The sequence below is a fragment of the Podarcis bocagei genome (assembly GCF_964188305.1).
Source record: "Podarcis bocagei genome assembly, chromosome: 9".
Classification (NCBI taxonomy): Eukaryota; Metazoa; Chordata; class Lepidosauria; order Squamata; family Lacertidae; genus Podarcis; species Podarcis bocagei.
In genome coordinates this window covers 74,758,541-74,785,526 of record NC_138134.1, presented here as the reverse complement: position 1 = coordinate 74,785,526, position 26,986 = coordinate 74,758,541, and the positions used below count along the sequence as shown (strand labels likewise).

At 46.6% G+C, this 26,986-nt stretch overlaps 1 protein-coding gene and 1 long non-coding RNA gene across 3 annotated transcripts; both read left to right on the top strand.

Annotated features, from left to right (window-relative positions):
- Window positions 1–6,269: 6,269 nt before the first annotated feature.
- Window positions 6,270–25,706, top strand: MAVS (mitochondrial antiviral signaling protein). Of its 2 annotated transcripts, none has more exons than XM_081207069.1 (7): window positions 6,270–6,414; window positions 11,555–11,690; window positions 15,175–15,349; window positions 16,050–16,294; window positions 19,140–19,707; window positions 21,517–21,827; window positions 23,907–25,706. In XM_081207069.1, exons 2-7 carry the CDS (start codon window positions 11,574–11,576, stop codon window positions 24,582–24,584), a joined length of 2,094 nt encoding a protein of 697 aa, XP_081063195.1. In that variant the 5' UTR covers window positions 6,270–6,414; window positions 11,555–11,573; the 3' UTR covers window positions 24,585–25,706. The 2 variants fall into 2 exon arrangements, with proteins under 2 accessions (XP_081063195.1, XP_081063194.1); XM_081207068.1 differs by having other exon boundaries at window positions 6,279–6,414; window positions 11,561–11,690.
- Window positions 13,566–14,160, top strand: LOC308594444. Its single transcript, XR_014011485.1, has 2 exons — window positions 13,566–13,725; window positions 14,035–14,160. It is a non-coding gene; the product is annotated as an uncharacterized lncRNA (long non-coding RNA).
- Window positions 25,707–26,986: the final 1,280 nt, after the last annotated feature.

The window sequence follows — 26,986 nt, the reverse complement described above, 5'->3', positions numbered from 1 at the left end:
CGTCGCATGCAAATAGCTGTCCCATTGTGCGGGGGAGGGAATGAGCGATGTATAAGCAGCCACCCAGCTGCCCTACTATGGTCAGAAAACGACTCATGCAAACCCTTTCCCACGAGCAAACCTGCCCACACTGCGCACAGAGGAACTTCCTTTGCGGGCTGCAGCTCGACCCCCGTGCAGTGCCCGATTTATGTACTGTCAGTGGCGGAGCTTGATGCTCCAACACCAGGGGGGCGGAGAGCAGACGGGGTGGTGCCCAGCACGGGCAGGGGGGCAGCCGCAATGGCACCCCACCGGGACTGCACTGCCAGGAGCAGTGCGCTCACCCCGCACTCCTCTTCCTCTGCCAGTGTGTGCAGTGGTACCTCTAGTTGTGGACACAGTCCATTTTGGGGTGCCGCTCACACCCCGAAAAGTCCGCAACTAGAGCGGCGCTTCTGCACAAGCACAGAGCGCAATAGAGCACTTCTGCGCATACGCGAAGTGCACAGAATGCTTCTGTGCGTGCGGCAAAACCCGGAAGTGTACACTTCCGGGTTTGCCACGTTCGCAAGTCGAATAGATGCAACATGAACCTAATGCAACATGAGATATGACTGTATAGGCTAAGTATTTGGTACAGTGGTGCCTTGCAAGACGAAATTAATTCATTCCACGAGTTTTTTCGTCTAGCAAATTTTTCATTTTGCGAAGCACGAAATCCCATAGGAATGCATTGAAATTCAATTAATGCGTTCCTATGGTCAAAAAAAGTCCAAACAAAGCCAAATTTGGTACAACAAGAGTTTATTAAGTGCTCTTTAAAGTCACACATACTGTAAAGAGCATTTCAAAAATTGAAGGAACAATAAATTAAGTTTCTAAACATGACAGAAAAACATTTAAAAATCAACAAAGTGTACAGTACATTTTCTAAGACTCTGGGGGACAACTCGAAGAAGGTTCCTCTTCCACTCTTTGCTTCTTGCTGAAGAACCCCCTCCTCAACTGTTCCCCCAGCCACCCACCACACAGAAATTCAAATCCAGAATTTTTTTTGAAAAACAGCAGAGTGGCCCAATGGTCACAGAAAATCATAAAAATGCAGAAAAAAACCACACAAGCTTCCAGATTCTTGCAAACCCCTCCTCAACTGTTCCCCCAGCCACCCACCACACAGAAATTCAAATCCAGAATTTTTTTAAAAAAACAGCAGAGTGGCCCAATGGTCACAGAAAATCATAAAAATGCAGAAAAAAACCACACAAGCTTCCAGATTCTTGCAAACCCCTCCTCAACTGTTCCCCCAGCCACCCACCACACAGAAATTCAAATCCAGATTTTTAAAAAAAAAAACCAGCAGAGTGGCCCAATGGTCACAGAAAATCATAAAAATGCAGGGGGAAAAAACACAAGCTTCCAGATTCTTGCAAACCCCTCCCCAACACCAAGTCCTTGAATTCCAAACACCCCAACCCAAAATCCAAAAACCCCCAAAAAAGTTTTAAAAGTTTAACTTACCAAATGGCTGCAAAAGAAGTTTTGGAAAAGCTTCAAAAATCACCAAAAACCTCAAAAAAGGCTACTATATACACTGCGTTCTATGAGTTGCTCCTCAAAGTCAAGTCGCAACTGTATTAACGCTGTTAAGAAAAAGGAAACAAACTTGCAAGACGTTTCCGTCTTGCAAAGCAAGCCCATAGGGAAATTCGTCTTGCGAAGCAGCTCAAAAACTGCAAAACCCTTTCGTCTAGCGAGTTTTTCGTCTTGCGGGGCACCACTGTAGGTGGTTAAGGAAAGCCTACCTGATGTGGCACCTGCCACTTAATTTGACATACGACCTGGGGGGGGGGTGCGGGGAAACTTGCAGAAACCGTAGGTTGCTGCTTCCGAAAACCAAGTAACTCTACATATGAGACGCTTGAACAGTGACAGTGGCCATTTTCATTAGTTGTGCAATCTGTATAAAAAGTCAGCGTGTTTACACACAAACGCAAGCACATACACATCTATTATCACCTCTAGTTGTGGACACAGTCCATTTTGGGGTGCCGCTCACACCCCGAAAAGTCCACAACTAGAGTGGCGCTCCTGCGCAATCACAGAGCATAATAGAGTGCTTCTGTGCATGCGCGAAGTGCGCAGAATGCTTCTGTGCGTGCGGCAAAACCCGGAAGTATACACTTCCGGATTTGCCGCATTCACAAGCCGTAAAAAGGCAACATGAACCTAATGCAACATGAGATACGACTGTATAGGCTAAGTATACTGTATAGGCTGTATAGACGGTATAGGCTGAAGCCTATGTAGGTCCTTTAAATCTAGGGGGCCTTTGCAGCCCATCTGCCCCCCCCAACGAGCAGTCTCTCCTCTCCCAAAATTGCAAACCCAAGACTTCATGCGAGGGCATTTTAATCCTAGTGGGTCCCAATTTGAAACTCTAGGGCCCAACTTGAAATTTTTTTGTGGGGCCCTAGTTCACAGCCAAAGTCTGCAGAATCTTAGAGATATAAATCTGTGTGCTAGGTCATTTTCACAAGGTCAGCAAAGCCCTTCAGAAATCAGGCCTGTTATTGAGTTCTTGTGCAAGTTTGTACAGTTCACTTCTGGATTTTTTAAAGAGAAGATTTTGATGAGCTTGAGAAACAAGCAAAAGCCACCTTGCCAAATGTTAACTACAAAATAAGGAGACAAAGAGTGAGGGAACGGCAAAGAAATGACAGAAGTTCACCCGATGCCTTAGAGACTCTTTCTTCGAGAGTTAAGTTTAGGATAAAATCCTTTATTCCTATACAGTGGTACCTTGGGTTAAATACTTACTGGTAATTCGTTCCGGAGGTCCGTTCTTAACCTGAAACTGTTTTTAACCTGAAGCACCACTTTAGCTAATGGGGCCTCCCGCTGCTGCCGCGCTGCCAGAGCACGATTTCTGTTCTCATCCTGAAGCAAAGTTCTTAACCTGAAGCACTATTTCTGGACTAGTGGAATCTGTAACCTGAAGCGTATGCAATGTGAAGTGTATGTGTAATGTGTAAGTGTAATGTGAATGTAAGTGTAAGTGTATGTGTAATGTGTAAGTGTAATGTGAAGTGTATGTAACCCGAGGTACCACTGTATTAGATGCACTTGAAGCCAATTTTAAAAAGTACTGTATACTGTGATGTTACACAATTGTTTTTTCCATTCTTGCTATTCTGATAGCATCTAAGCAAGAAATTCAGCACGGTGTTGAACTGTTGATGGAACTGTTGACTATACCCAGAAAATATTGACCTGAAACTTACTGAACTTTTGCACTTTCACCTGTACGTGAGACAAAGCCCATAGGCTTACAGCAGAGCACTCTCTGTCTCATGCAGACCTTTATCAAATTATATACAAGGGAAAAAATCAGATGGCCTTTCCTAATGTGGAGGCAATTTTGCGGCTATTTCTTAGCTTTATGGTCACTAACTGCTCGGAAGAGAGGAGTTTTTCAAGACTCAAAAGAATTAAAAGTGAATTAAGGGCCACAATGTCTCAAGAGAGGTTGTCCACACTGAGCATTCTGTACATTGAAAGTGACAAACTTAGACAAACAAATTTTGATGAAGTTTTGTGATGTCCTTTAGAGGAGAAATTGTGAATTGCAGAATTTTAAATACCCATCCTCATTCAATTTTGTTTATAACCCTCTTCCATTTTCTTCTAGTCGTGAGTGTGGGGAATTGGGAGGGGCCTCACAAGTGGAGCAGCCTAGGGTCTCTCTTCATCTAAATATGGCCCTGACCCTGTGTATGCTTCCTCTTCTTCAGCCCCTTGTTTTCTCCCAAGAAAAGTGAGCAGGGGGTCGCTTAAATAAATAAATAAAAATTCTGAGTAACATCAGTTTGCATTTCTTAGTACAGAAAGTATTGATCTGATGTGTAGAGATCTTCCCTGTCCTAATTGATTCAAGAGGGTTCTGGAAGCTTCTCTGTGTGAAAGAAACAAGCAGAAACTTCATGATGTTTGGGTTATCTCTTCAGAGAAGCTGAGTGCAGCTGGCTGAAACTGGTCCTGTTATCTCTTCTGTCAAGGTCGTGCTGACTATACAGTCATACCTCATGTTGTGTTCTGCTCTCGTTACACACTTTCAGCTTACGAATGCCGCAGACCTGGGAAGTGTTTACTTTCGGGTTTGCTGCATGCGCAGAAGCGATCTGCCGCTATTCACATGCACAGAAGAGGTGCTCTAGTTGCGGATCAAAACGGCTTAAGTCCACAACTAGAGGTACCACTGTAATAGGCCAGAAGGAGTCTAGGTTTCACTTCCTCTTTCAATCTCTCTTCCTTCTGGTGTGGTGTTCTGTACATAGTACGCTTAGTGTTAAGGTTTAGACTTGTTATAAGTTATTGTAAGTTTAAGTTAAGTCTACTGCAACTGGATTTCTTATGGCCAGTGCCAACCCTGAATAATAATAATATAATAATAATAAACATTTATTATTTATACCCCGCCCATCTGGCTGGGCCTCCCCAGTCACTCTGGGCGGCTTCCATAGAAACCAAAAATACAGTAAAATATCACACGTTAAAAACTTCCCTGAACAGGGCTGCCTTAAGATGTCTTCTGAATGTCAGGTAGTTATTTATCGCTTTGACATCTGCTGGAAGGGCGTTCCACAGGGCGGGCGCCACTACCGAGAAGGCCCTCTGCCTGGTTCCCTGTAGCTTTGCTTCTTGCAATGAGGGAACCGCCAGAAGGCCCTCGGCAGAACGATGGGGGTGGAGACGCTCCTTCAGGTATACTGGACCAAGGCCATTTAGGGCTTTAAAGGTCAGCACCAACACTTTGAATTGTGCTCGGAAACGTACTGGGAGCCAATGTAGGTCTTTCAAGACCGGTGTTATATGGTCTCAGTGGCCGCCCCCAGTCACCAGTCTAGCTGCCGCATTCTGGATTAGTTGTAGTTTCCGAGTCACCTCTCCAATTGCATGGAGCCCGGACAGCCCCGTGGTTTTCCACAGATCTGAGGGCAATGAAACAATCCAAATGTATTGGATTTGTGACCATTATGCTCATTTGCCTTCAGTAGCAGTAAAGCTCTGCTGGATGAAATACAATTGCCTCTGGTCTATTTTTTGGGAATCATGTAACGTGTTCCAGTTTTTATACATCGGAGTTCTGCTCTGGATCATACTGAGTAGAATTCCATGACATGACTATGGTGAACAGGACAGGACTGACCGGGCAGGCTGCAAAACTGACTTCAGAGCCAATCATGCAGCAGTTTCCGCAGCTTTTGGTCAAACCCTCCTTTTTGGTTGGGAGAGTGTCTCCAGCCAGCCTCCGGCCAGTGCGCGCTCCCAGGGGCCACCCATGTGGTGGTGTGTTTGTTTTTCTGTCTGTCTCTCTGTTTGTTTAACCAACCCCACCCCGCTCTGTTCCGAAATCATGAAATCAGCAACTGCAACCTCAGATATGTAGATGACACAACATTGATGGTAGAAAGTGAGGAGGAATTAAAGAACCTTTTAATGAGGGTGAAAGAGGAGAGCGCAAAATATGGTCTGAAGCTCAACATCAAAAAAAACGAAGATCATAGCCACGGGTCCCATCACCTCCTGGCAAATAGAAGTGGGAGAAATGGAGGCAGTGAGAGATTTTATTTTCTTCGGCTCCATGATCACTGCAGATGGTGACAGCAGTCACGAAATTAAAAGACGCCTGCTTCTTGGGAGAAAAGCAATGACAAACCTAGACAGCATCTTAAAAAGCAGAGACATCACCTTGCCGACAAAGGTGCATATAGTCAAAGCTATGGTTTTCCCAGTAGTGATGTATGGAAGTGAGAGCTGGACCATAAAGAAGGCTGATCGCCGAAGAATTGTTGCTTTTGAATTATGGTGCTGGAGGAGACTCTTGAGAGTCCCATGGACTGCAAGAAGATCAAACCTCTCCATTCTGAAGGAAATCAGCCCTGAGTGCTCACTGGAAGAACAGATCCTGAAGCTGAGGCTCCAAGACTTTGGCCACCTCATGAGAAGAGAAGACTCCCTGGAAAAGACCCTGGTGCTGGGTAAGATTGAGGGCACAAGGAGAAGGGGACGACAGAGGATGAGATGGTTGGACAGTGTTCTCGAAGCATGAATTTGACCAAACTGCGGGAGGCAGTGGAAGACAGGAGTGCCTGGCGTGCTCTGGTCCAGGGGGTCACGAAGAGTCGGACACGACTGAACAACTAAACAAAAACATTCCAAATGGATTTGACAAGCAGCGCAGAGCGGAAGCCGAGCGACCAATCGGAGGCAGGCGCGGGGCGGGCTTAGAACGATCCCCGGGAATCTGCGCGCGCCGCCGAGGGCCGGCCTAAGGCAGCTGTTCTTGCTGAGTCGCCTGCTGGTTACTTCCCACCGCCTGCACTTCCTTTCTTCTGAATCCGGATTCTTCCTCTGGAAGCGCGTGGAGACCAGGTAAGAAAAGAGGCGTGCCGAGCCGCCTTCCTCTGCATGCAACTCTTTCCTCGACTTGGAGAGTTTTCGGATTTATTTTTATTTTTTTGGCCCCGCCATATAGAAACTCCCACTTTTCCCTCTTCCGGGCTCACTTTGCCGGGCAGGGCCTAAGACAAGAGAGCGGGGGTTTCCTGCCCCATCATGCATCGCCACTTTCCGCTGTGGATATGCAGTGCGCTGCAGTGGGGGTGGTGCAAGGAGGCTGTTTGCGTTTTTCGTCATCGGGAATTCCCCGCGGGGATTTCCAGCGGGACGGGGGGGCGTGGGAATAGATAAGAGGCCTGTTCCGGCGACCGCGGGTCATTAACCCCTCCCAGGGTCCTGGCTGTCCTCGCGCATTCAACTTCTGAGTAGACATTCATAAGTTTGCGCTGCGCAGGTAAGGTAGCAACGGGGATGTGCCTTTACCTATCTTGAATAATGCAGCAGGTGTATATATTGCTTGCTGAGAGATGGGCAGAAAGGGATTCCCGATTGCGCGTGCAGAAAGCAGTTATTCCCAGTATCATAACTGGGATGTTCTAACCAGAATGCCAGCAACGAGCCGGCTCCATCTGGGTGTCTCAAATTGAAGTCAGTGGATAAGAAAAACCTGATTTTCTCTGTCTGCTTGTACTGTACTTATTTTGGGTCTAACTAACTTCATTAAAAAAATCAAACCCTCAAACTGCTGGGAATTGCATTTCTCTTTTCTTCCACTTCCTGGAGGTGAGGGCAGAATTTGTGAAGCTTTCCGGATGATTTCTTTTCTAGCATTGCAAATAAACTCTTACATGCTCCTGCTCCACCCAGTCTCGGAGTGGTGAGAAGTTCCAGAGGTCCCAGAACTTGCCACAGGAGTGAAGATCAAAATTCATAACTTAGCTCAAGGTTGTCATTTGAACTAGCCAGATGTTTAACACAACCGGTCCATCATTTTTAAAAAGAAGACTTGAGATCCGTCTTGTCCGAAAATGGCGACTAGACATTCCGTTTTGGCGACTGCAACCTTGGTTTAAGGAGCCATTTGGCGCCTAGCTTATATATCTGAGTTTCTAACACTCCCTTTTGGACAGCCCTGTCCATCTCCCACTGCAATCCGGAGCCCCTTTGTTAGATATGAGCAGCTTCTTTCAAAGATAGCTCAGTTGCTGGAGCACGAGACTCTAAATCCCAGAGTTCTGGATTTGAGTCCCACATTGGACAAAGTGGGGGGTTGGACTAGATGACACCCCGGAAATGATCTCTTTCAGCTTCTGCCTTTTAAGGTAGTCTCTATGGGAGTATATTGTATTTTATATATATATATATATATATATATATATATAGATATAGATATAGATATAGATATAGATATATATATGCTTTCGTAGATTTTCACGGGTACAGGAATGTAGGTTTTGGTGTCTTCGGGTGTCTTCCCGTGTAAGAGTTGGGGTGTCTAGGCGACGTTTCGACGAGGTCTCACTCGTCATCTTCAGGCTGGTGCTTTCGGCTTCTTGTTACTAGAACAGAGCAGGATCTCAGTGTTTGAGTTCCTATAAATACTGTTGAGGGGGTGTGGTGTATAGCCTCCAACGTTCTGGGCAGAGAGGAAGTTCCTAGGTTAATGTGCCTTTTCTTCTTTTGTTCATTAATTACTTGAGGGATATCTTGAGTGATTACTTGAGTGATATTCTGAGTACCACTTAGGAGGGTCATTAGGTGTGGATTAGTTGCTAAAGCTTTCGTGTCTTGACCTCTTGAGCTGGTGTGTGTTTTTTTCTGAGAAGATGGCTGTACTGCACTTAGTTGTGCTCTGGCTTGGCTTCGTGTATAGGGGCGAGCTGTGGTTTTGTGCCCTGTGCCAGCCAGATCTGTGTAGGGATTGCAGGGGGGTGCAGCATCCGGAGGTGCCACTATGGTTTGGCTACTGGATGGTGTCTGTAATTTATCTGTGGAGAGATTCCAAATTGCTCTTTAACATGGAACATCACCACAAGAGAATAATCATGGAAGCCATCAAGATAGAGAAACACCCTCACAACATGAACAAGCGTGACGACACGTCCCGCCTGCCAGACATCTGGAAATTAGCCCTCCCCACAAAAACCGACACCAGAACCAGAGGCACACAGAACGCCATCTCCAATCAACCACACCAGACCCAAACCCAGACCCTCTCCACAGATAAATTACAGACACCATCCAGTAGCCAAACCATAGTGGCACCTCCGGATGCTGCACCCCCCTGCAATCCCTACACAGATCTGGCTGGCACAGGGCACAAAACCACAGCTCGCCCCTATACACGAAGCCAAGCCAGAGCACAACTAAGTGCAGTACAGCCATCTTCTCAGAAAAAAACACACACCAGCTCAAGAGGTCAAGACACGAAAGCTTTAGCAACTAATCCACACCTAATGACCCTCCTAAGTGGTACTCAGAATATCACTCAAGAAATCACTCAAGATATCCCTCAAGTAATTAATGAACAAAAGAAGAAAAGGCACAATAACCTGGGAACTTCCTCTCTGCCCAGAACGTTGGAGGCTATACACCACACCCCCTCAACAGTATTTATAGGAACTCAAACACGGAGATCCTGCTCTGTTCTAGTAACAAGAAGCCGAAAGCACCAGCCTGAAGATGACGAGTGAGACCTCGTCGAAACGTCGCCTAGACACCCCAACTCTTACACGGGAAGATACCCGAAGACACCAAAACCTGCATATATATATATATATATATATATATATATATATATATATATATATATATATATAATATTTATTGAAACTAAAGAATTTTTTTAAAAAAATACACACACAAAAGAAAGACAAAATTACAAAAAAGAAAAAAAAACCAAAAACATAAGAAGAAAAAACAAAAATAGAACCATCCTTTTCAAATTCTCCAATTTCCATTACCTTCTTTCCATGACCTCCTCCTCCTCCCATCTCTTGTATCTTGATTAATAATTGACACAGCAAATCCTTTTCAAAGTTCATAATATTCTGTCATTACTTTACCTTACTCTATTATCATCCTATCTTATAAAAAAACCTTAATGCTTAAAACTTAAATCCATAATTCATAATATTTAATCATTACGTTACTTACTCTATTCTCATTTTATCATATAGAAACAACCTTAGAGCTTACAACTTAAATCTTTTTTACCAACTTCTCATAACCATTACCTTTTTTACCAAATTCTTTAAACATTTTAACAAGAGCCAAATAATTTCATTTCAACATTTTCCCAACATTCATCAAACATTTCTAATAATAATAATACAGAAAAGAGAATACAATAAAATAAAAGCAATCCAATCTTCTTCCAGCGTCCCCTCCCCCCGGTCCCGGGGTTGTCAGTCCTTTCTTTTCCCCATTAGTCTGGCACATTAACCTGGTGCCCTAATATCTGAGGCCTTCAAATCTCTTCCATGTCCCTTTCGCAGCTCTTCTTCATATTTTCCTTTCACTCGCGGGAACTCCAGCTTTGTAGTGTTTTTGACCCTTTTCAACAAATCAGCCCCTTTCTCATAGTCCAGACTAAGCTCCATATGGTGTTTTAAAGCATATTTCAGATTCCCTCCAAAATTGGAAGTCCCAACAGCTCCAAACCTCTGGCGACCCATTTCCAGACTCGGAAAGTCCAAATATCCCTGCATAGGGTGGTCAGTCCAACCCCCCATTTCCAGTTCAGTCCAAACTTTATCTTTCCAAGTCTGTTTTTTTCCAAGTTCATTTGCCAAATCCAAAAGCTCACTTTCCTGCTGGGCCGAGAGTCCCTCCATCCCTGGCGTCCCAGATTCAGCAAGGTCCTCTTCTTTCTGTTGTTCTGTCATGACACGCTCCTGTTTTAGTTCCTCAGTGGGCTCCATGTAATTTTTCACTACCTGATCAAAGGCACTGGCAGCTTTTGTCATAAAATCCATCTTCTGACTTAACTGATCCAATAGGGCACTTATATTACAGAGAGCACCCAACAGTGCTTCTGAAGGCATTGTTCTGCAAGGTCACAAAAACTCTTTTCCCACAGTTGTACAGTAAACAGCCGCAAGTTCCCAGGAATTAGTTACAGTTTCATAGTTCCCCTCTAGGGGGAGAAACTTCTGATTGTTCTTTTCCTTAGAAACAATAGCAACAGAGTTTCTTCTTTAAGATATTTTGTCCATAAAAAAGCGAAAGGAAACAGTGGAATCACAATGTTTCCCTCCTTTTGACTATCTGTCAAAGCATTTATTTCTGGTCAATGAGCTTCAAACGTCAAATCTGACACCCCGCTCCAGGGTCAGGACAGTGGAAAGTTACTTTACTTTAGCTTTATTTCCGCAGGTTTAAACAACTCAGTAAAAATCCCCCTTCTTCTCCTGCTTCCGAAGGGGGGTTCCGCAATTTTAAATGGTGAAAGACGATCCTTTAAAAGTGATTTTTAAGGCTCCAGTTTACATTGACTTTGCTTTGTTGTAACTACAAGAAAAACGGAAGGGTGACTTCCTGTTTAACCCTTTCCGTATCAGTACCAAATTAGGATAAATTTTTAGAGTCCAAGTTCCTTTTATTTCGCCAATGCTTGATTAAAATCCAGTTGTGTAACGTTCCAGTACTCACAGTTAGTTATTTTCAATGCCAAATTGTCCCAGGAAAAAGGCAGCGCTCTCCAGCAACGGCTGTGCGGCTTCACTCCGCAGAAAAAGCAGTCGACTCACAGCACAGCGCCACTTCCCCCTCTTCACTTCGGAGCCCGTTTCTGGGTTCCTTAGTGGGTTGGGGGGCGCTAAAGGTGCCCGCCGAGTCCCACGGTCACAGGCTTCATCCGCCTGTGATTTTCAGAAGGGTCCCCGCTACGCCGCAGCGGAAAAGACCCGTTTCTTGCGGAGCTTGTCCCTCCAGTTCAGAGGGAGTCTTCCATCACCGGAGGCACCACCCCGGAAGTTTAATTATAGGGTATCAGAGTTTTTAGGGGGTTAACCAGGCTGGGATAGCAGGCATGTTGGTTTTTGAATGTCTGATGTAGATTTTTTCAATTTCGTTGTTCTGTATAGGACAATGACAATAAAGATTATCGTATCATTATCATATCGTATTGTGGCCTTTCCCAACTCTACAGTTCTACCTGTGATTCTCCTAGTTCTAGGTGCTGACTGAACATGGGGTTAGCTGAGGAGAAAGTGAAGGAATACATCAGGACCCATCAGTGCAACTTCCGATGCATCCGTGTCCTTCAGATGCTCGACTATCTCAGCTGCCTCACTGAAATAGACAAGGTAACTTTCCCCCTGATTTCCCTGCTCTTGTTGGTGCCAGAGTTTGGATTGGGGACCTGCCCAGGGTAGTGTCTTTAGGCTGTGGGAATGTTGTGGATAATAGGAGAGGATATATTGATTAAATATCTAATAATAAAACAACAACACAGTACAATGAAATGAACTGAGCCTCCCCGCCTCACGAACACTCAATCTCATTGCACTCTGTGTGCTTGTCGCACAACACACCAACCCTGAAAGTCAGTTGCACTATATTATTTTCTGTTCAGCAGCCTAACAGCTCATGGACAGAAACTGTTTTTAGCCTGTTGGTATGACTGATTCTCCTTCTATATCTCCTGCCTGAGGGTAGAAGATTAAAAAGGTGCCGGCCGGGGTGTGAATTGTCCCTGAGAATTTTTCTCGCTCTCCTAAGACATCGATTCCTTGCGATGTCATCTAGCGCGCTCAGGGGAAAGCCCATGATATCATGTGCTTGTTCACCACCCTCTATAGAGACCAGTGGCGTAGCGTGGGTTGTCAGCACCCGGGGCAAGGCAAGTAATTTGCGCCCCCTAGCCCGTGGATTTGCGCCCCCTAGCCCGTGGATTTGCGCCCCCTAACCCGTGGATTTGCGCCCCCTAACCCTAACCCCCAGATGTTGCGCCCGGTGCGGCCGGCCCCCCCCTGCACCCCCCACGCTACGCCACTGATAGAGACTTTCTGTCCGTGGCTGTCAAGCCAACGTACCACACTGTGATACAATATGAGAGGACACTTTCTGTTGTGGACTGGTAGAAGGAGGTCATCAATTGTTGTTTAACATTGTTCTTTCGCAAGACCCTGAGGAAATGGAGTCTCTGTTGGGTCTTCCTAACCACCTGAGTTATATTGTTTTTCCAAGTGAGGTCTTCACTAAGGTAAACTCCCAGGAATTCAAAGGAAGAGAGATTCTCCACACAACCCCCCCCCCCAATATACAATGGGGCTAGTTCCCCTGTCTTCCTCTGCAAGTCCAACACCATCTCATTTGTCTTGCTAATATTTAGGTGCAAGTTATTCTCTAGGCACCATGTAGATACTTGTTGAACCTCCTCTCTGTACGCTGATTCATCTCCACCTGTAATTAGACCCATTATGGTAGTATCATCTGCAAACTTAATAATTGCAGTAGATGGATCAGATGAGATACAGTCATATGTATACAACGAGTACAGATAGGGACTCAGCACACATCCCTGTGGGGTGCCGGCGCTGAGCTTCAGGGAGGTAGATGTAACAGGCCCAATCCTCACTGTTTGTGTCTGATCCCTCAGAAAGTCTTTAATCCAGTCACACATGGTAGAAGAAAGGTCTAGTTCCATCAGCTTTTTGATAAGAATGTCTGGAAGGATGGTATTAGAAGCCGAGCTATATCCTTCCTCACTTATGCTAGTGAGCTAGTAGCAGAGCACATTCCCTTGCACATTGCTGGAAACAAGTTGATTGATTGATTCGTTAGAATCATTTGAGTTGAGCAATCCAGTCTGGCTTGTCCAGATTGGATAGTTCCCTCTTAAAAACAATAATGACACGACAGTCTTCTTTTAAAAGGAATGGTGAAGTTTACTTACATTCAGTTCACAGTATTGTCCTGAAGGCAACCTTTGTCTTGTAGTTACAGGTACATGTGTAGAGAAAAGAAGTCTGAGCTAGGCCTCAGACTTTCCACCTTGTGGCTTCCATTCTCTGTAAGCATGAACCATGTGCTGCTGGCTAAGAACCAGCAGAAGGAAGATGGCAAAAGTGCAGGTGCAAGAGCCAAGGGGCCAAAAGAGCAAGAGAGGGAGATGGTTGCATACTCATCCTTACAGAGAATGGAAGCCACAAGGTGGAATGTCTGAGGCCTAGCTTTATAGGGTCTGCTAGGGTCACGCCCATCTACCTGGACACACACAGAGGAAGGATGCTCCAGAGCAGGTATGGCAGGAAGTCTTCCCCGTCTGTGTTCACGGTCGGGGAGGACTTCCAAACACAGTGGAACACAGTGTATGACGAGCTTAAAAAAATGTTTTAAGTATAACTTTATGAAAAATACAGAAGCTTTTCTTCTTTTTTTAAAATATTTTTTATTGAATGATTTTATGTTACAAAAAACAATACAGCCATACTACTACTAAATATAATTAAGAAATAAAAATTACATACATCGATATTTAGTTTGTTATTTGTTATTTACCGTCTTATTTCTTCCCAAACATTGCATACAACAACACACATATGTGCAGACACCCACAGCCGCACACAAAATGATAATAATGAAAGTAAATATTTTTCCCCCTTTTATCTTCCAAAATCTTTTCTTCAACTTTTAAAATGTTTTAAGTATAACTTTATGAAAAATACAGAAGCTTTTCTACGAGGGATAACGGACACAGGTATAGCAAGAGAAGATCAGAAAATATTCCTCTATGCCACAGGAGCGGCAAGGATCCTAATTGCTAAAAACTGGGGGGGGGGGGGGACTGCCAACAGAAAAAAAATGGCAAGATAAACTGTTAGAGTATATTGAACTGGCTAGATTAACAGAGGCAATTAGAGATCACACTAGACAAGAGTTTCAAAAAGCATGGTGGAAATGCAGAGAATACTTCACAAAACAGTGCCCTAAAATACATACCTGGACTTGCAACCCATGACGGCAGCGCTGTGTCCCCACAGCTGGGCACTGGGGGCAGAGAAACTCGTGAGTGGTGGAAGTTTCACCCTCCACTTGCAATATGCCACTGGGTTAAGGCGCCATCGTGCTCTAGCCCTCAGACCAGTCCCGCGTGATGTATTGATACATTACCTTTTCATTCTGTTCAGCTCACGCCCCCCCCTTCAGCAGCACAGACTTGTTTTGAAGCAGTTGCAAAGTTGCTCTGGGTATTGCAAGGGAGCAGGTGTGTCTGTGCTTATGCAGGCACCCAAATTACGTTGCAAACCCGTGGTTCTCATTATCACCGTAGCTATTTGACAGTTAATTGTGGGAGGGTTTTTCTTAACCGTGGGACAGGCATGTCTAAACCTTTCCTGCGGCTTTCTGAGACGTAGCGATGGCCACAACTTGGACGGCTTTCAAAGAGGCTTCGGCAGATTCATGGAGGAGGAAGCTAGCAATAGCAACTGTGTGGGAAACAATTTGCCTCCTGGATACCAGTTGCTGTCGCCCTCGGCTCTGACGTTTGGGCTTTCCAAAGGCATGTGGTTGGCCACTGTGAGAACAGGATACTGGGCTGTATGGGCCTTTGGCCGGATCCAGAACGGCCCTTCTCACATGCATCCATCCAACTCCACGTTGAGAGCTCTGGTCAGGAGATGCTGGCTGCAGACCAAGCCGGGGACCTGCTGGCATGTTTGGAATATGCCATGGGAATCCCAATTTTAAACCTTCCCAGGGCTTCGGTGAGGCTGTTCTGTCTCTCTTTCTCCCCCCACCCCCTCGTTCCTGAGCTTTGCATTTTCATGTCCCCCATTCCCGCAGCAAGAAATTAAAAGTGAATTCTTATTGCGAGGGAACGACCAGACGGTGTGGGAGCTGTTTCAGCGCCTCCAGACGAGGAGGGGCTGGGTGACGCTCCTCATCAACGCTCTTGAGGACCAGAATCAAAGCGAGCTGGCGAATGAAATCAGAGAAGTTTACGACCGCTGGCAGCTCCGTAAGTTGCCCTTCCGCCTTTTGCATTTAATCTATTATTATTATTATTATTATTATTATTATTATTATTATTATTATTATTATTTTGCTTCTTAAGAGCAATAATGGAGATCGTCAGCTTTGCAAAAGGGCAGTATATAATCCAAATGAATGAATGTGTAAATTGGTGGTCTTCTTTTTCGGGGGCAAAAAAATTGCAGTTGTTTTGATTTAGAGTCTAGACCATAGAACCCCGTGTAATAATAGACCACATATCCTTTTCCTCTTGGATTGTTTTATTATTGACTCTGTAAATCACATAGCTGTACCCTATACAGTGGTACCTCGGGTTACAGACGCTTCAGGTTACAGACGCTTCAGGTTACAGACTCCGCTAACCCAGAAATAGTACCTCAGGTTAAGAACTTTGCTTCAGGATGCGAACAGAAATCGTGCGGCGGCAGTGGGAGGCCCCATTAGCTAAAGTGGTACCTCAGGTTAAGAACAGTTTCAGGTTAAGAACGGACCTCCAGAACGAGTTAAGTTCTTAACCCGAGGTACCACTGTAATTCCTTATTGGCAACTGTGACAACTTTTCTCTTCTTTCTTTCTTTCTATTTTATTTTAAAATCCTTTTTGCTATTAAAATTCAGTAATCGCTATTTGGAAATAAAGGAAAAAGAAATTAACCTCTGTGCTGCTGGTGTGTCTTCCTCCTCCAGCCCCTCGAAGGAATGTGCCGGCAGTTGCTGCCTCACCAGTTGTGGTGAATAGCTCCCAGGTGCCAGCCGTGAAACCCAGCCCACCCTCTTCTGACGTGCCCCTGCCAGTCTGTAGTGGAGTCCAGCCCCCGTTGCCCACAGGCGTCTCAGACCCATCCTACTTCGCCACAAATGCAGCCTCTGAAGACATGCCTGATTACAGCACTCCTGTTCAAGAAACTGAACGTCTCCCTCGGAGCCCTGAGGTAAAGCCTAAGATTGGTTTCTCTTCCCTTGCCTTTCATAGAATCATAGAGTTGGAAGGTTCCCATAGGTCATCTAGGCCAACCCCCTGCAGTGCAGAAATCTCAACTATGGCATCCCTGGCAAATGGCCATTCAACATTTGCTCAAAAACTTCCAAAGAAGGAGAGTCTACCACCACTGTCTTCCCCACCCCCATAATTTTTTATTATTTTCTTTACATATTCTTTCTTATCATACTTTAAACAACATACACCGTAATTTTTGCTCTACAAGACGCACCTAGTTTCTGGAGGAGGAAAACAAGAAAAAAATATATTCTGCATCTCAGAAGCCAGAACAGCAAGAGGGATCGCTGCATAGCAATCCCTCTTGCTGTTAGATAGATAGATAGATAGATAGATTCTTTATTGTCATTACACTAGTGCAACATTGCACAAGTGCAACGAAATTGGATGCCATCCCTTAAAAACAACAAAAGCAAAACAACAACAACAACCAAACAAACCACCTTCCAACCACACCCACCCCCACCCCCAAAAACTCCCAGATCTCACTATCGAGTTACAGCATTCAAAAAGGCCACAGCTCTTGGATAGAAACTGTTTTTCAGTCTATTTGTCCTTGACTTGATGTTTCTATACCTCCTGCCAGAAGGCAGTAGTGCAAACAGACTGTATCCCGGGTGAGATGGATCCTGCAGGATGTTGTTTGCTTTCCTAAGGCAACGGGAACCGTACAGTTCTTCCAAAGGTGGGAGAGGGTGACCAATAATCCTTTGGGCTGTGGTTATGACCTTCTGGAGCGCCTTCCTCTCCCTAGCTGTACAACTGGAGAACCAAGCACAAATACAGTATGTAAGTATGCTCTCTATGGAGCCTCGGTAGAAGGACACCAGCAGTCTCTCACTCAGATTGTTCTTTTTTAAAAGTCTGAGGAAATAAATTCTCTGCTGGGCCTTCTTCACCAGAGCAGTGGTATTTGCGCTCCAAGTCATGCCCTGATCCATAGTCACTCCCAAAAACCTGAATTCCGCCACCCTCTCCACCCGTTCCCCGTTGATATACAAGGGCTGAATGTCCGCCTTTTTTTTTTTCCTGTAATCCACCACCAATTCCTTGGTCTTAGCCGTATTAAGAGCCAGATTGTTCTCTCCACACCAAACACAGAGCCGCTCCACCTCGTCCCGATAGGCGGACTCATCCCCTCCTGAAATGAGCCCCACCACCGTAGTGTCATCAGCAAACTTGATGATTTTGTTGCTGGAGTAGATGGCTGTGCAGTCATACGTATAGAGAGCATAGAGCAGGGGACTCAACACGCAACCCTGTGGTGAGCCGGTGTTAAGGCTAAGGGCTGTGGACACATGTGACCCTACTCTAACCCTCTGAGAACGTTCTGACAAAAAATCCAAAACCCAGAGACAGGTGGAGTTGGGGAGCTCTGTTCTGGCTTCTGGGATAGCTGCGCAGCCTGCATTCGCTCCATAAGACGCACACACATTTCCCCTCCCTTATAGAGCGAAAAATACGGTACATCTTTTTGCTCTTCCAAGCTTGTGACTTCAGATGGTATCCTTTATTAAACCCACGCGCGTATTTTATCTTCTCACATCTTACCTACACTGTAGGAGTTACTTCAGCCCTGCTAGTGTTTTTAAGTTTTTACAACTGTCCTGTAAAGGTAAAGGGACCCCTGACCATTAGGTCCAGTCATGACCAACTCTGGGGTTGTGGCGCTCATCTTGCTATATTGGCCGAGGGAGCTGGCGTACAGCTTCCGGGTCATGTGGCCAGCATGACTAAGTCGCTTCTGGCGAACCAGAGCAGCGCATGGAAACGCCGTTTACCTTCCTGCCAGAGTAGTACCTATTTATCTACTTGCACTTTGACATGCTTTCAAACTGCTAGGTTGGCAGGAGCAGGGACCGAGGAACGGGAGCTCACCCTGTTGCGGGGGTTCGAACCGCCGACCTTCTGATCGGCAAGTCCTAGGCTCTGTGGTTTAACCCACTCCGGCGGGAAGGTAGACGGCATTTCTGTGCGCGGCTCTGGTTCACCAGAAGTGCCTTACTCATGCTGGCCACATGACTCGGAAGCTGTACAGGATGAAGTCTCCGCAGGGGAGCAGCTATCCCTGGCTTTTGCGGGAGGTGGGGGAAGGGACAGAGCACACGGCTCTGTCCCTTCCCCCACCTCCTAGAAAAGCCCCCAGGAGCCGCGCTCCCTTTAAAGAGTGTGCGGCTCTTCCCGGAGGAAAGCCAGTAGGCTTGCTTTCGCTGAAGCCAGGAAGGCAAGAGGGATCGGTGCGCACCGATCCCGCTTGCTCTCCTGGCTTCAGGGGTAGCCCTGCAAAGCCTCGTGAGCGAAGATGGAGGAGTGCTCCCTCTTATTCCCTTTCTTATTTCTTGTTTTCCTCCCCTAAAAACTAGGTGCGTCCAATCGTCCGGTGTGTCTAATAGAGCAAAAAATATGGTAGCTTTTGTGTTACTGCTGTTTTGCTGGACACGAAGGGAAGGAGACATGTTTTATCCTTTGTTCCTGAACTATGCTGAATAAACGCTTATGCTTACACACATCTCTGTCCGCCACTTCTGTTGTGGAGATTTATTCACGTGCTCGGTAGCTTCAGAAGGCTACTGAGGCTCAAGTCGCTGATTGATTGATGCTGTACTGGAGATCATCCGGCTGCCGACTGGTGGCTGGAGCAAGCTTGGGGGCCTGCCAAATGCCCCCATCTCCTGGCAGTATCCCAACCGATCCCTCCATTGCGAGGGGCCGGGCTAGAAGACCTTTGAGGTTCCCTTCTAACTGTACAATTCCATGATTCTGTGATTTATTCTTTTCAGACCAGAGGCAATGTTGTAGCTGCTCCTGCTGAGGATGCCCAGGCTATTCCGAGCCAAGGCCACCTTGGAGAGGCGCCTGGGGAGGTTTTGCCGAGCAACACACCAGCATCCTCAAGGCCCGACGCGGGTCCTTCGGTGCAGAAGTGGGACGGCCGACAGCCCCGCCCTGTTTGCGTGAAGAACGGCTATTTTGGGAACAGGAACCACCCCATCGACAGTGCCGTTTTGCCGGGGCTGGCTGCCCCTCCTGATCCCGGAACGCCTGGGAACCAGCCAGTGGAAGATTACTACTCCTCTCCCGACAGCAGCTCCCCGCTGGCTTCGAGTGGTCAAGACAAGGCATCCCTGCGGGAGCAGAAGATCCAGGCCTTGCGGGGCTATCACAACGAGGATGTGCTGGACGGTCCAGAGGATGTAGGCAGCCCTCTCCTCCTGCAAAGGCAGTTCGACGCAGAGCAGGGAGTAGGCCTGGGGCGCGAGGAGAAAGGAGATGGACGCGCCCCCTCTGCCCCAGTGGGGTTTGGAGCGAGCCCAACAGACTGCCTGCCTGGAAATGGCCTGGGAAGAGGTAAGGACGTGGCCCGGTTTTGTTGGTTATTTTGCAGATCAGTTGCGCTGCAGAAAGCGTGCTGGGGAGACCACACATTCAAGGAACGCAAAATAACTTTTGCTAGATTTCAGTAACAAAAGCAAAAACTCCTTTTACACTAAATTACAATACATCAATAAGCGTGACCCATCCGCCAGGGTACTGAGAGAGCTACATGCCGCTCTTTATATACTATACCCACGTGCTTAATTAACATAACTTAACAGCACCTGCTATACTGCTTCACAGCTGTAAAACTAGGTCATGTTATTTGCTCTGGTCTTTAAAGACATCCATATCTTGTGAAACAATAATGAAACCTAAAATTTAAAGAAACCATTAAACAGGTTTGAGTCCCTTGCAGCAATAATAATAATAAATATAATAAATTAAATAAATAAATAATTTATGCCCCACTCATCTGGCTGGGTTTCCCCAGCCACTGTGGGCAGCTTCCAACCAAATATTAAAAATACATTAAAACATCAGTCATTAGAAACTTCCCTAAACAGGGCTGTCTTCAGATGTTTTCTAAATGTCAGATAGTTTCTTTATTTCTTTGACATCTGGTGGGAGGGCGTTCCACAGGGCGGGTGCCACCACCGAGAAGGCCCTCTGCCTGGTTCCCTGTAGCTTCGCTTCTCGCAGTGAGGGAACTGCCAGAAGCCCTTGGCGCTGGACCTCAGTGTCGGAGCTAGACGATGGGGGTGGATTTAGACCACAGCACCACCTGCGTCCCACTAATTAAGGACAATTTCCGCAGCCTCCTTTTTTGCATGGTTTTCTGTTCTTTTCCCTAGTTGTTGGGTGGGTTCGGGGCGGGGGGGGGGACGACCAGTGTTTTAAAGTCCTTAAGCTCTGCTGTCTTGACTGTTCGAAACCACCTTGTTCAGCCTCGATTCTAGGATTTCAGCCGCACTCTCAGTCCTGTTTTCCCAACCATGAGGACTATAAACTTGACAGGAGGTTTGGTGCATGCTTCTCAATGAAAGCACAGGTGCCCGGGAGCCAGATTCTGTCTCTAAAGCCATATGGCTACTTGCTCTTCCTGCGCATATAAAACATAGCATGTGCACCATGGTGGATTTGATTTCAGTCAAATCAATTTAAATCACTAGTCAGTAAGACATGATTTAAATTACTAGACAGTGAAATTTGATTTACATCATTTTTTTTTTACAGAAAGACTCATTCTTGCTAGTATAATCTTAATATTTACAACCAGATGAAGGCTTCATTTTTGGAATAATAAATTTCCAGAGTAGTTTTTACAGTTACATCAAAAATTACTGATTTGGTTATACTATTGGCAATACATAGACTGATAATTATGAAATTATAGTGAGGCTTCATAAGTTAACTGTTTATATTTGGACAACTTTTTTGCTGTACTTTATTGGAAGGAGAAAAATAATCATTTCCTTAATAACAATATAAACAATTTATTTAACTAAAACAATAGCATTATAGCATATGTATCCATTTTTGTTAACTGACTTGGTTAAACGGTGGGGGGTTTTTTGTTTTAAGCAGACTGAGTTTTAGCACACATGAAAAACTTAAAACAAATCCTTATTTCCTGATGAATAGCCTTTGGACTATAATGTAAATTAAATAGAAAACTATCTATAGAAAGATTTTTCCTCCCAAAGCATTTTATTTTAAAAATCCAATTTAAACCCTCCAAATGTGATTTTTTTATTTTAAAAAAATCATTGGTTTTTATCCACCCTGATGGGCAACCATCCCATGTGCTGATGAATAATTTCATGCATTGTTCCCATGCAGGTCCCCGCATTCCTGTGAAGGTTGCTGCCCCCCTCCCCTCAAATGCAGAATTTCTTGACAGCCCTCCCTCTGGCAGCTCCCCGCTCCTCAGTAGCCCTTCAAACAGAGGACAGACTCACTCCACGCCCAGCACTACACCTTTACGGCAGAGTCGACCTCCGCCTTCCGACTTCGACAGTTCCTCCTCCACCGACGTGATCCCACCTAACTCGCCTCCCTGGCTTTCGGCTGCTCCAAGCGATGCGTCTAAAACTCCCATTCATAGTGGGGGTTTGACTGACACAGCCGCCTACAAGGTGGCGCCAGAGGAGGTAAGCCGGTCCACACTTCTGGGGGTGCGGAGCTTGCGGCGGTGTTGCAGCCGGTCACGGGGAACGAAAAGGGAAAGGCCGGGGAAATTGGGAAACGAGGAGCCCATCGCCCCCTTTGAGCACCTAGCCTGCTCTGACCGACAACAGCTCACCTGTCAACAACCTGTCCCCGTCACTGGGCACCTGATCCCCTAGGGAAGGCCAAGCAGACCTCAGGGGTGTAGGGAGCCACCAGAAGTACCCCATGTGCTGGTCCCGGGGGGTTACTGTGCGGCATGGTCTGAGGCTGAAGCGGGGTCCAAGGTAGGGAGTTGGGTGAGGTCAGGAACTCTGGCAGAAAGCAGGACAGGGTGCCGGCCGGAACAGGTAACCAACGATGTTGCTCCCGCAACCTGGGGCTGGGCTGACTGACCTTTATCTCCTCTGAGGCCTAGGGCGGTCCCGGCCCACAGGTGACTCGCCTCCCCCGGCCTGGAGGCGAGCACTCCTCCTCCGGAAACCTAGTTCCCTCTGCCTCTCTGCCCTGAGTCTCTGCAGCTCAGGAGAGGCTGGAAGGTTACTGGATCCAGAGGCAACCTCACCTTCCCCTGACAGGGCTGGGAGAGGAGCACCTGCAGGCAATGGGTCCTCAATCACCTCCGGAGCCAGAGTGGATTCATCTGGTGTCTGCTCCTGAGGGTCCAGCACAGGTGAGGGCCCTTCAGATTCAAGCCCCTGCCCCGGCTCAGCCGGCCCTGGAGGTGGGGACTCCTGTGCAGGCTGGGATTCCTCCAGTTCAGCCTCTGAATCAGATTCCCAGACCATCACACCCCATCAGAGGATCTCGGTGGTGTAGGTCAGGGGTCAGCAACCTTTTTCAGCAGGGGGCCGGTCCACCGTCCCTCAGACCAAGTGGCGGGCCAGACTATACTTTGAAAAATAAAAATGAACAGAATCCTGTGCCCCACAAATAACCCAGAGATGGGTTTTAAACAAAAGGACACATTCTACTCATGTGAAAACATACTGATTCCTGGACCGTCCGCAGGCCGGATTGAGAAGGCGATTGGGCTGCATATGGCCCCCAGGCCTTAGGTTGCCTACCCCTGGTGTAGGTGGAGCATAAGGAATTGGACAGTCCTGAAGGCACTTTGGGGCCTGGGTTGTTTGTGAATTTGTGGATTCACCTTGAACCTGGCCCACTAGCAAATTTGCAACCAGTACAGCTCTCCTAGCAGCAGAGTAACATGTTGACAGTAATCTGCCCCTGCAAGCCGTTTGGCCCCTGCGTTCTGCATTAGTGGCAGCTTAAAAAAATACCTGGAGGGCATCCCGTTGGCTGCCCCTGCTCTAGAGGCCCTGCTATCTCAGATGCTTCCACCGAATAATAATAATAATAATAATAATAATAATAATAATAATAATAATAATAATAATAATAATAATTTATTTCTACCCTGCCCATCTGGCTGGGCTTCCCCAGCCACTCTGGGCGGCTTCCAACGGAATATTAAAATACGGTAATGCATCAAACATTAAAAGCTTCCCTAAACAGGGCTGCCTTCAGATGTTTTCTAAAAGTCTGGTAGTTGTTGTTCTCTAATAATAATAAGCCAGGGATTGCACATTATTATTATTGTTACAGTGGTACCTTGGGTTACAGATGCTTTAGGTTACAGACTCTGCTAACCCAGAAATAGTACCTCGGGTTAAGAACTTTGCTTCAGGATGAGAACAGAAATCGTGCAGTGGCAGCAGCAGGAGGCCCCATTAGCTAAAGTGGTACCTCAGGTTAAGAACAGTTTCAGGTTAAGAACGGACCTCTGGAATGAATTAAGTTCTTAACCCAAGGTACCACTGTATTATTATTAATCTGATTGGACTGTCCCAGCCACGTGCTACAAATCCCGTGCTCTGCATCTGAATGCATGGAATCAGAGAGTTGCTCCGAACCCCAGCAATGCAGGAATTATGGAATCCCAAAACTCTTGTGGGATAAGTACTGAATGGTGAATCATTGGGGGGGTTGGACGGAGGGAGGAAGGCAGGCAAAGAAGTGTGTAGGTGGGTTTTTCTTACCTATTGTCTTGTCTCCTGAAGGTGATCCAGCCCTCTGCTGTGAGTGGAGATTCAAGGCCAAGTACGAACAAAGTCTTTCACCGTCCCAGAGATCACGGTGTCTTCTCTACCAATCACGATGACGACGAACCCTGCAAACCGGGCGTTCTGCGTTCAGGACAGAGTGTAAATACAGTGGGGTCGCCTGATTGGCAGCTGAGTGAAAACGAGACAAATCCTGCATATTCAGGGAGGTCGGATAGGCTTCGCCTCAGCAATTTCTCTGAGGGCAGCGACCCTTTGATGATCAGCAATCCCAGCTCGTCCGAAGAGAGATGCTCTGGTCCAGCCAATGTTGCTGTTCCAAGCAGGGATGAAGCCCACAACGCTTCCCGTCAGCTTTCACGCGGCAACCACCAGGACGGCGATGGTTCCATCCGAACCTTCACCTTCAAAATGGAGGAGAGCCCTAGTGTGGATCTCGAAGGAGCCCCTGGTTTGCTGGGCAGCCCTGGCGAACAATCCCCGGGTGCCTCGCCCGGCTCGGACGACAGGCAGCGGCCGGTCAAAAGCGCCAGGCCCCGCTCCGAAAGTGCGAGGGATTCCCTCCCCAGCGAGAGAGGTGATGCACTATTGACTTCACGCAGTTATACGTGGCTCCTCGCAGGGTGTGCCGTGGTGGTGGCAGTGGTGGCTTTTGCACTTTACAAGAAGAAATAGGAATCTGGGGAGGGAGGCGAGGAAAGAAGGGAGAGTTCCTGGCCCTCCAAATAGATTGATTCGTTCCCTGGCAAGCGTTAAGATCGTCATCCCTCCTCACCCAGTGCCTCTATATCAAGAGTTGACTCCTAGGCCAAATACGACCCCCAGGACCTCTTTATGTGACCCATAAAGACTGTTGACCCTCTTCTGCACCCTCGTTGAATGCTCTTTCATGTCTGGAATGTCTCCTTGAACTGGTATAATAATGCCTTTGGATGGAGAATCGATGGGGGAAGGTCTGTGTGTGAATAAATATCTCCACCTTGCAAGTGGCTCTGTTACCTACTGTACAAAAGCAATAGACAGAGCAACAGGTGTGACCCAATTTTGGGGATGGTTCTGCCCCCGACAGGTAGCCCCTCCCCTTGCATTCTATGCAAACACACTCCCACGCAGAGTTTTGCTTCTGTTTGAATCCACTTCCTCCACGGGCGTCGCGCGATGCTCACGGCAATTATTTGCCGTTCACCAGTTGCCTTCCTGCACGCTTCCTCTGCTCTGCCCTGGCATACCTCTTAAGAGAATAGGGCTTCTCTTGATGGAGGACACGTAACCTACTCCCAGTGGTGGCCCCTGATATGGGTGGCTTTACAAGAGTAGTTGGGTGGCGCTGTGGGTTAAACCACAGAGCCTAGGACTTGCCTATCAGAAGGTCAGCGGTTCGTATCCTCGTGACGGGGTGAGCTCCCTTTGCTCGGTCCCTACTCCTGCCAACCTAGCAATTCGAAAGCACGTCAAAGTGCAAGTAGATAAATAGGTACCACTCTGGTGGGAAGGTAAACTGCGTTTCCGTGCACTGCTCTGGTTCGCCAAAAGTGGCTTAGTCATGCTGGCCACATGACCCGGAAGCTTTACGCCGGCTCCCTCGGCCAATAAAGCGAGATGAGAGCCACAACCGCAGAGTTGGCCACGACTGGACCTAATGGTCAGGGGTCCCTTTACCCTTTACCTTACAAGAGTAGTTGGCAAATTCATGAAGGGGGAGAGGGCCATTGATGGCCACTAGCCAGGGTGGCTATGCTCTGACTCTGCAGAGCAGCAAGCAAAATCATTGAGAAGAAGCGAGGCAGCCATAATGCATTTTTTATCTTGCAACATTAATGTACCACTTGATTAAAAAATCCTCTGAAGTAGGACTGGGCGATGCATCGATAATATCATCCAAACCTGGTTTCAAGTCCATACCACGCTATTGGTTTCATTTTTAAAAAAATCATTTTTATTGATTTTCCAATAAAAACAACCAATCAACATATCCGCATCATAATCCAATTAAAAACAAGAAACTGAAATTTAAAAAGACCAAATTGTAATCCAAATTGTAATTATTAATTTTTCCGGGCTCCCCATAGTCTGGACTTCTGAAGCATATCTCCAAATCTTCAGTCCTGCCTCTTCTCGTTGTTTTCACATTTTCCGCCTTCTGGTGGTTTCATATTTTTTGACCTGGCATTATTTTGCGAATCATGATGTCTAGCTGTACATTTGCTATCCCAAAATCACAATGTGGGAGAGACTGTGAAGCCAGCCAATGCCTCTACGTAGCTCCATCCTTATTTCGGACATTGTGGTATATCGGTGTATCACGACTTTTAGCTGGTGATATATCACGATGTTGGAAACCAGATACCGCCCAGCCCGACTCTAAAGCAGTTTGTAAAAAACGGTATAAAGCATTCAATAATAGTAACAAATAATACAATTTGTGTGTGTGTACAGTGAAGGCACCTGCCGGGCATTAATAGGCAGGGAGGCACAGAAGGCAGGTGATGCCATACTAATAGGCTTAAAATGTGGAATGAACCCATGGCACTCATAAAAGTGCCCATTCCACAGATCAGAGTGGAGCAGTGGGCACATAATTGGGCAAAGTAAGCTAACAGCAGCACTTTGAATATTTTTTAAAAATGGTTGCCACAACTGCACTCTTTTCCCCTTCCTAGAAACGGCCTATTCTTTCTTTTTTATCAGGCCTGCCTTTTTCTTTTCTACGAAAAAATAGATTGTACAGTGGTACCTCTGGTTGCAAATGGGATCCGTTCCGGAGGCCCGTTCACAACACGAAAAGCCCGCAACCTGAAGCGTCGTATCTGTGCAGGTGCGCACCGTGATTTGGCGCTTGTGCACATGCACAGAGCGCGATTTAGTGCTTTTGTGCGAGCGGCGAAACCTGGAAGTAACCCTTTCCGGTACTTCCGGGTCGCCGCGGGACGCAACCTGAAAAAACGTAACATGAAGCAAACTTAACATGAGGTATGACTGTACCATTTTTAAAATCCTGCCTTGCCATCCCCCCTGGTGCACCTGAAGCAACACAGCCGGACGCCTTCATCTGTCCTGCTTGCAATAAAACACGCCTC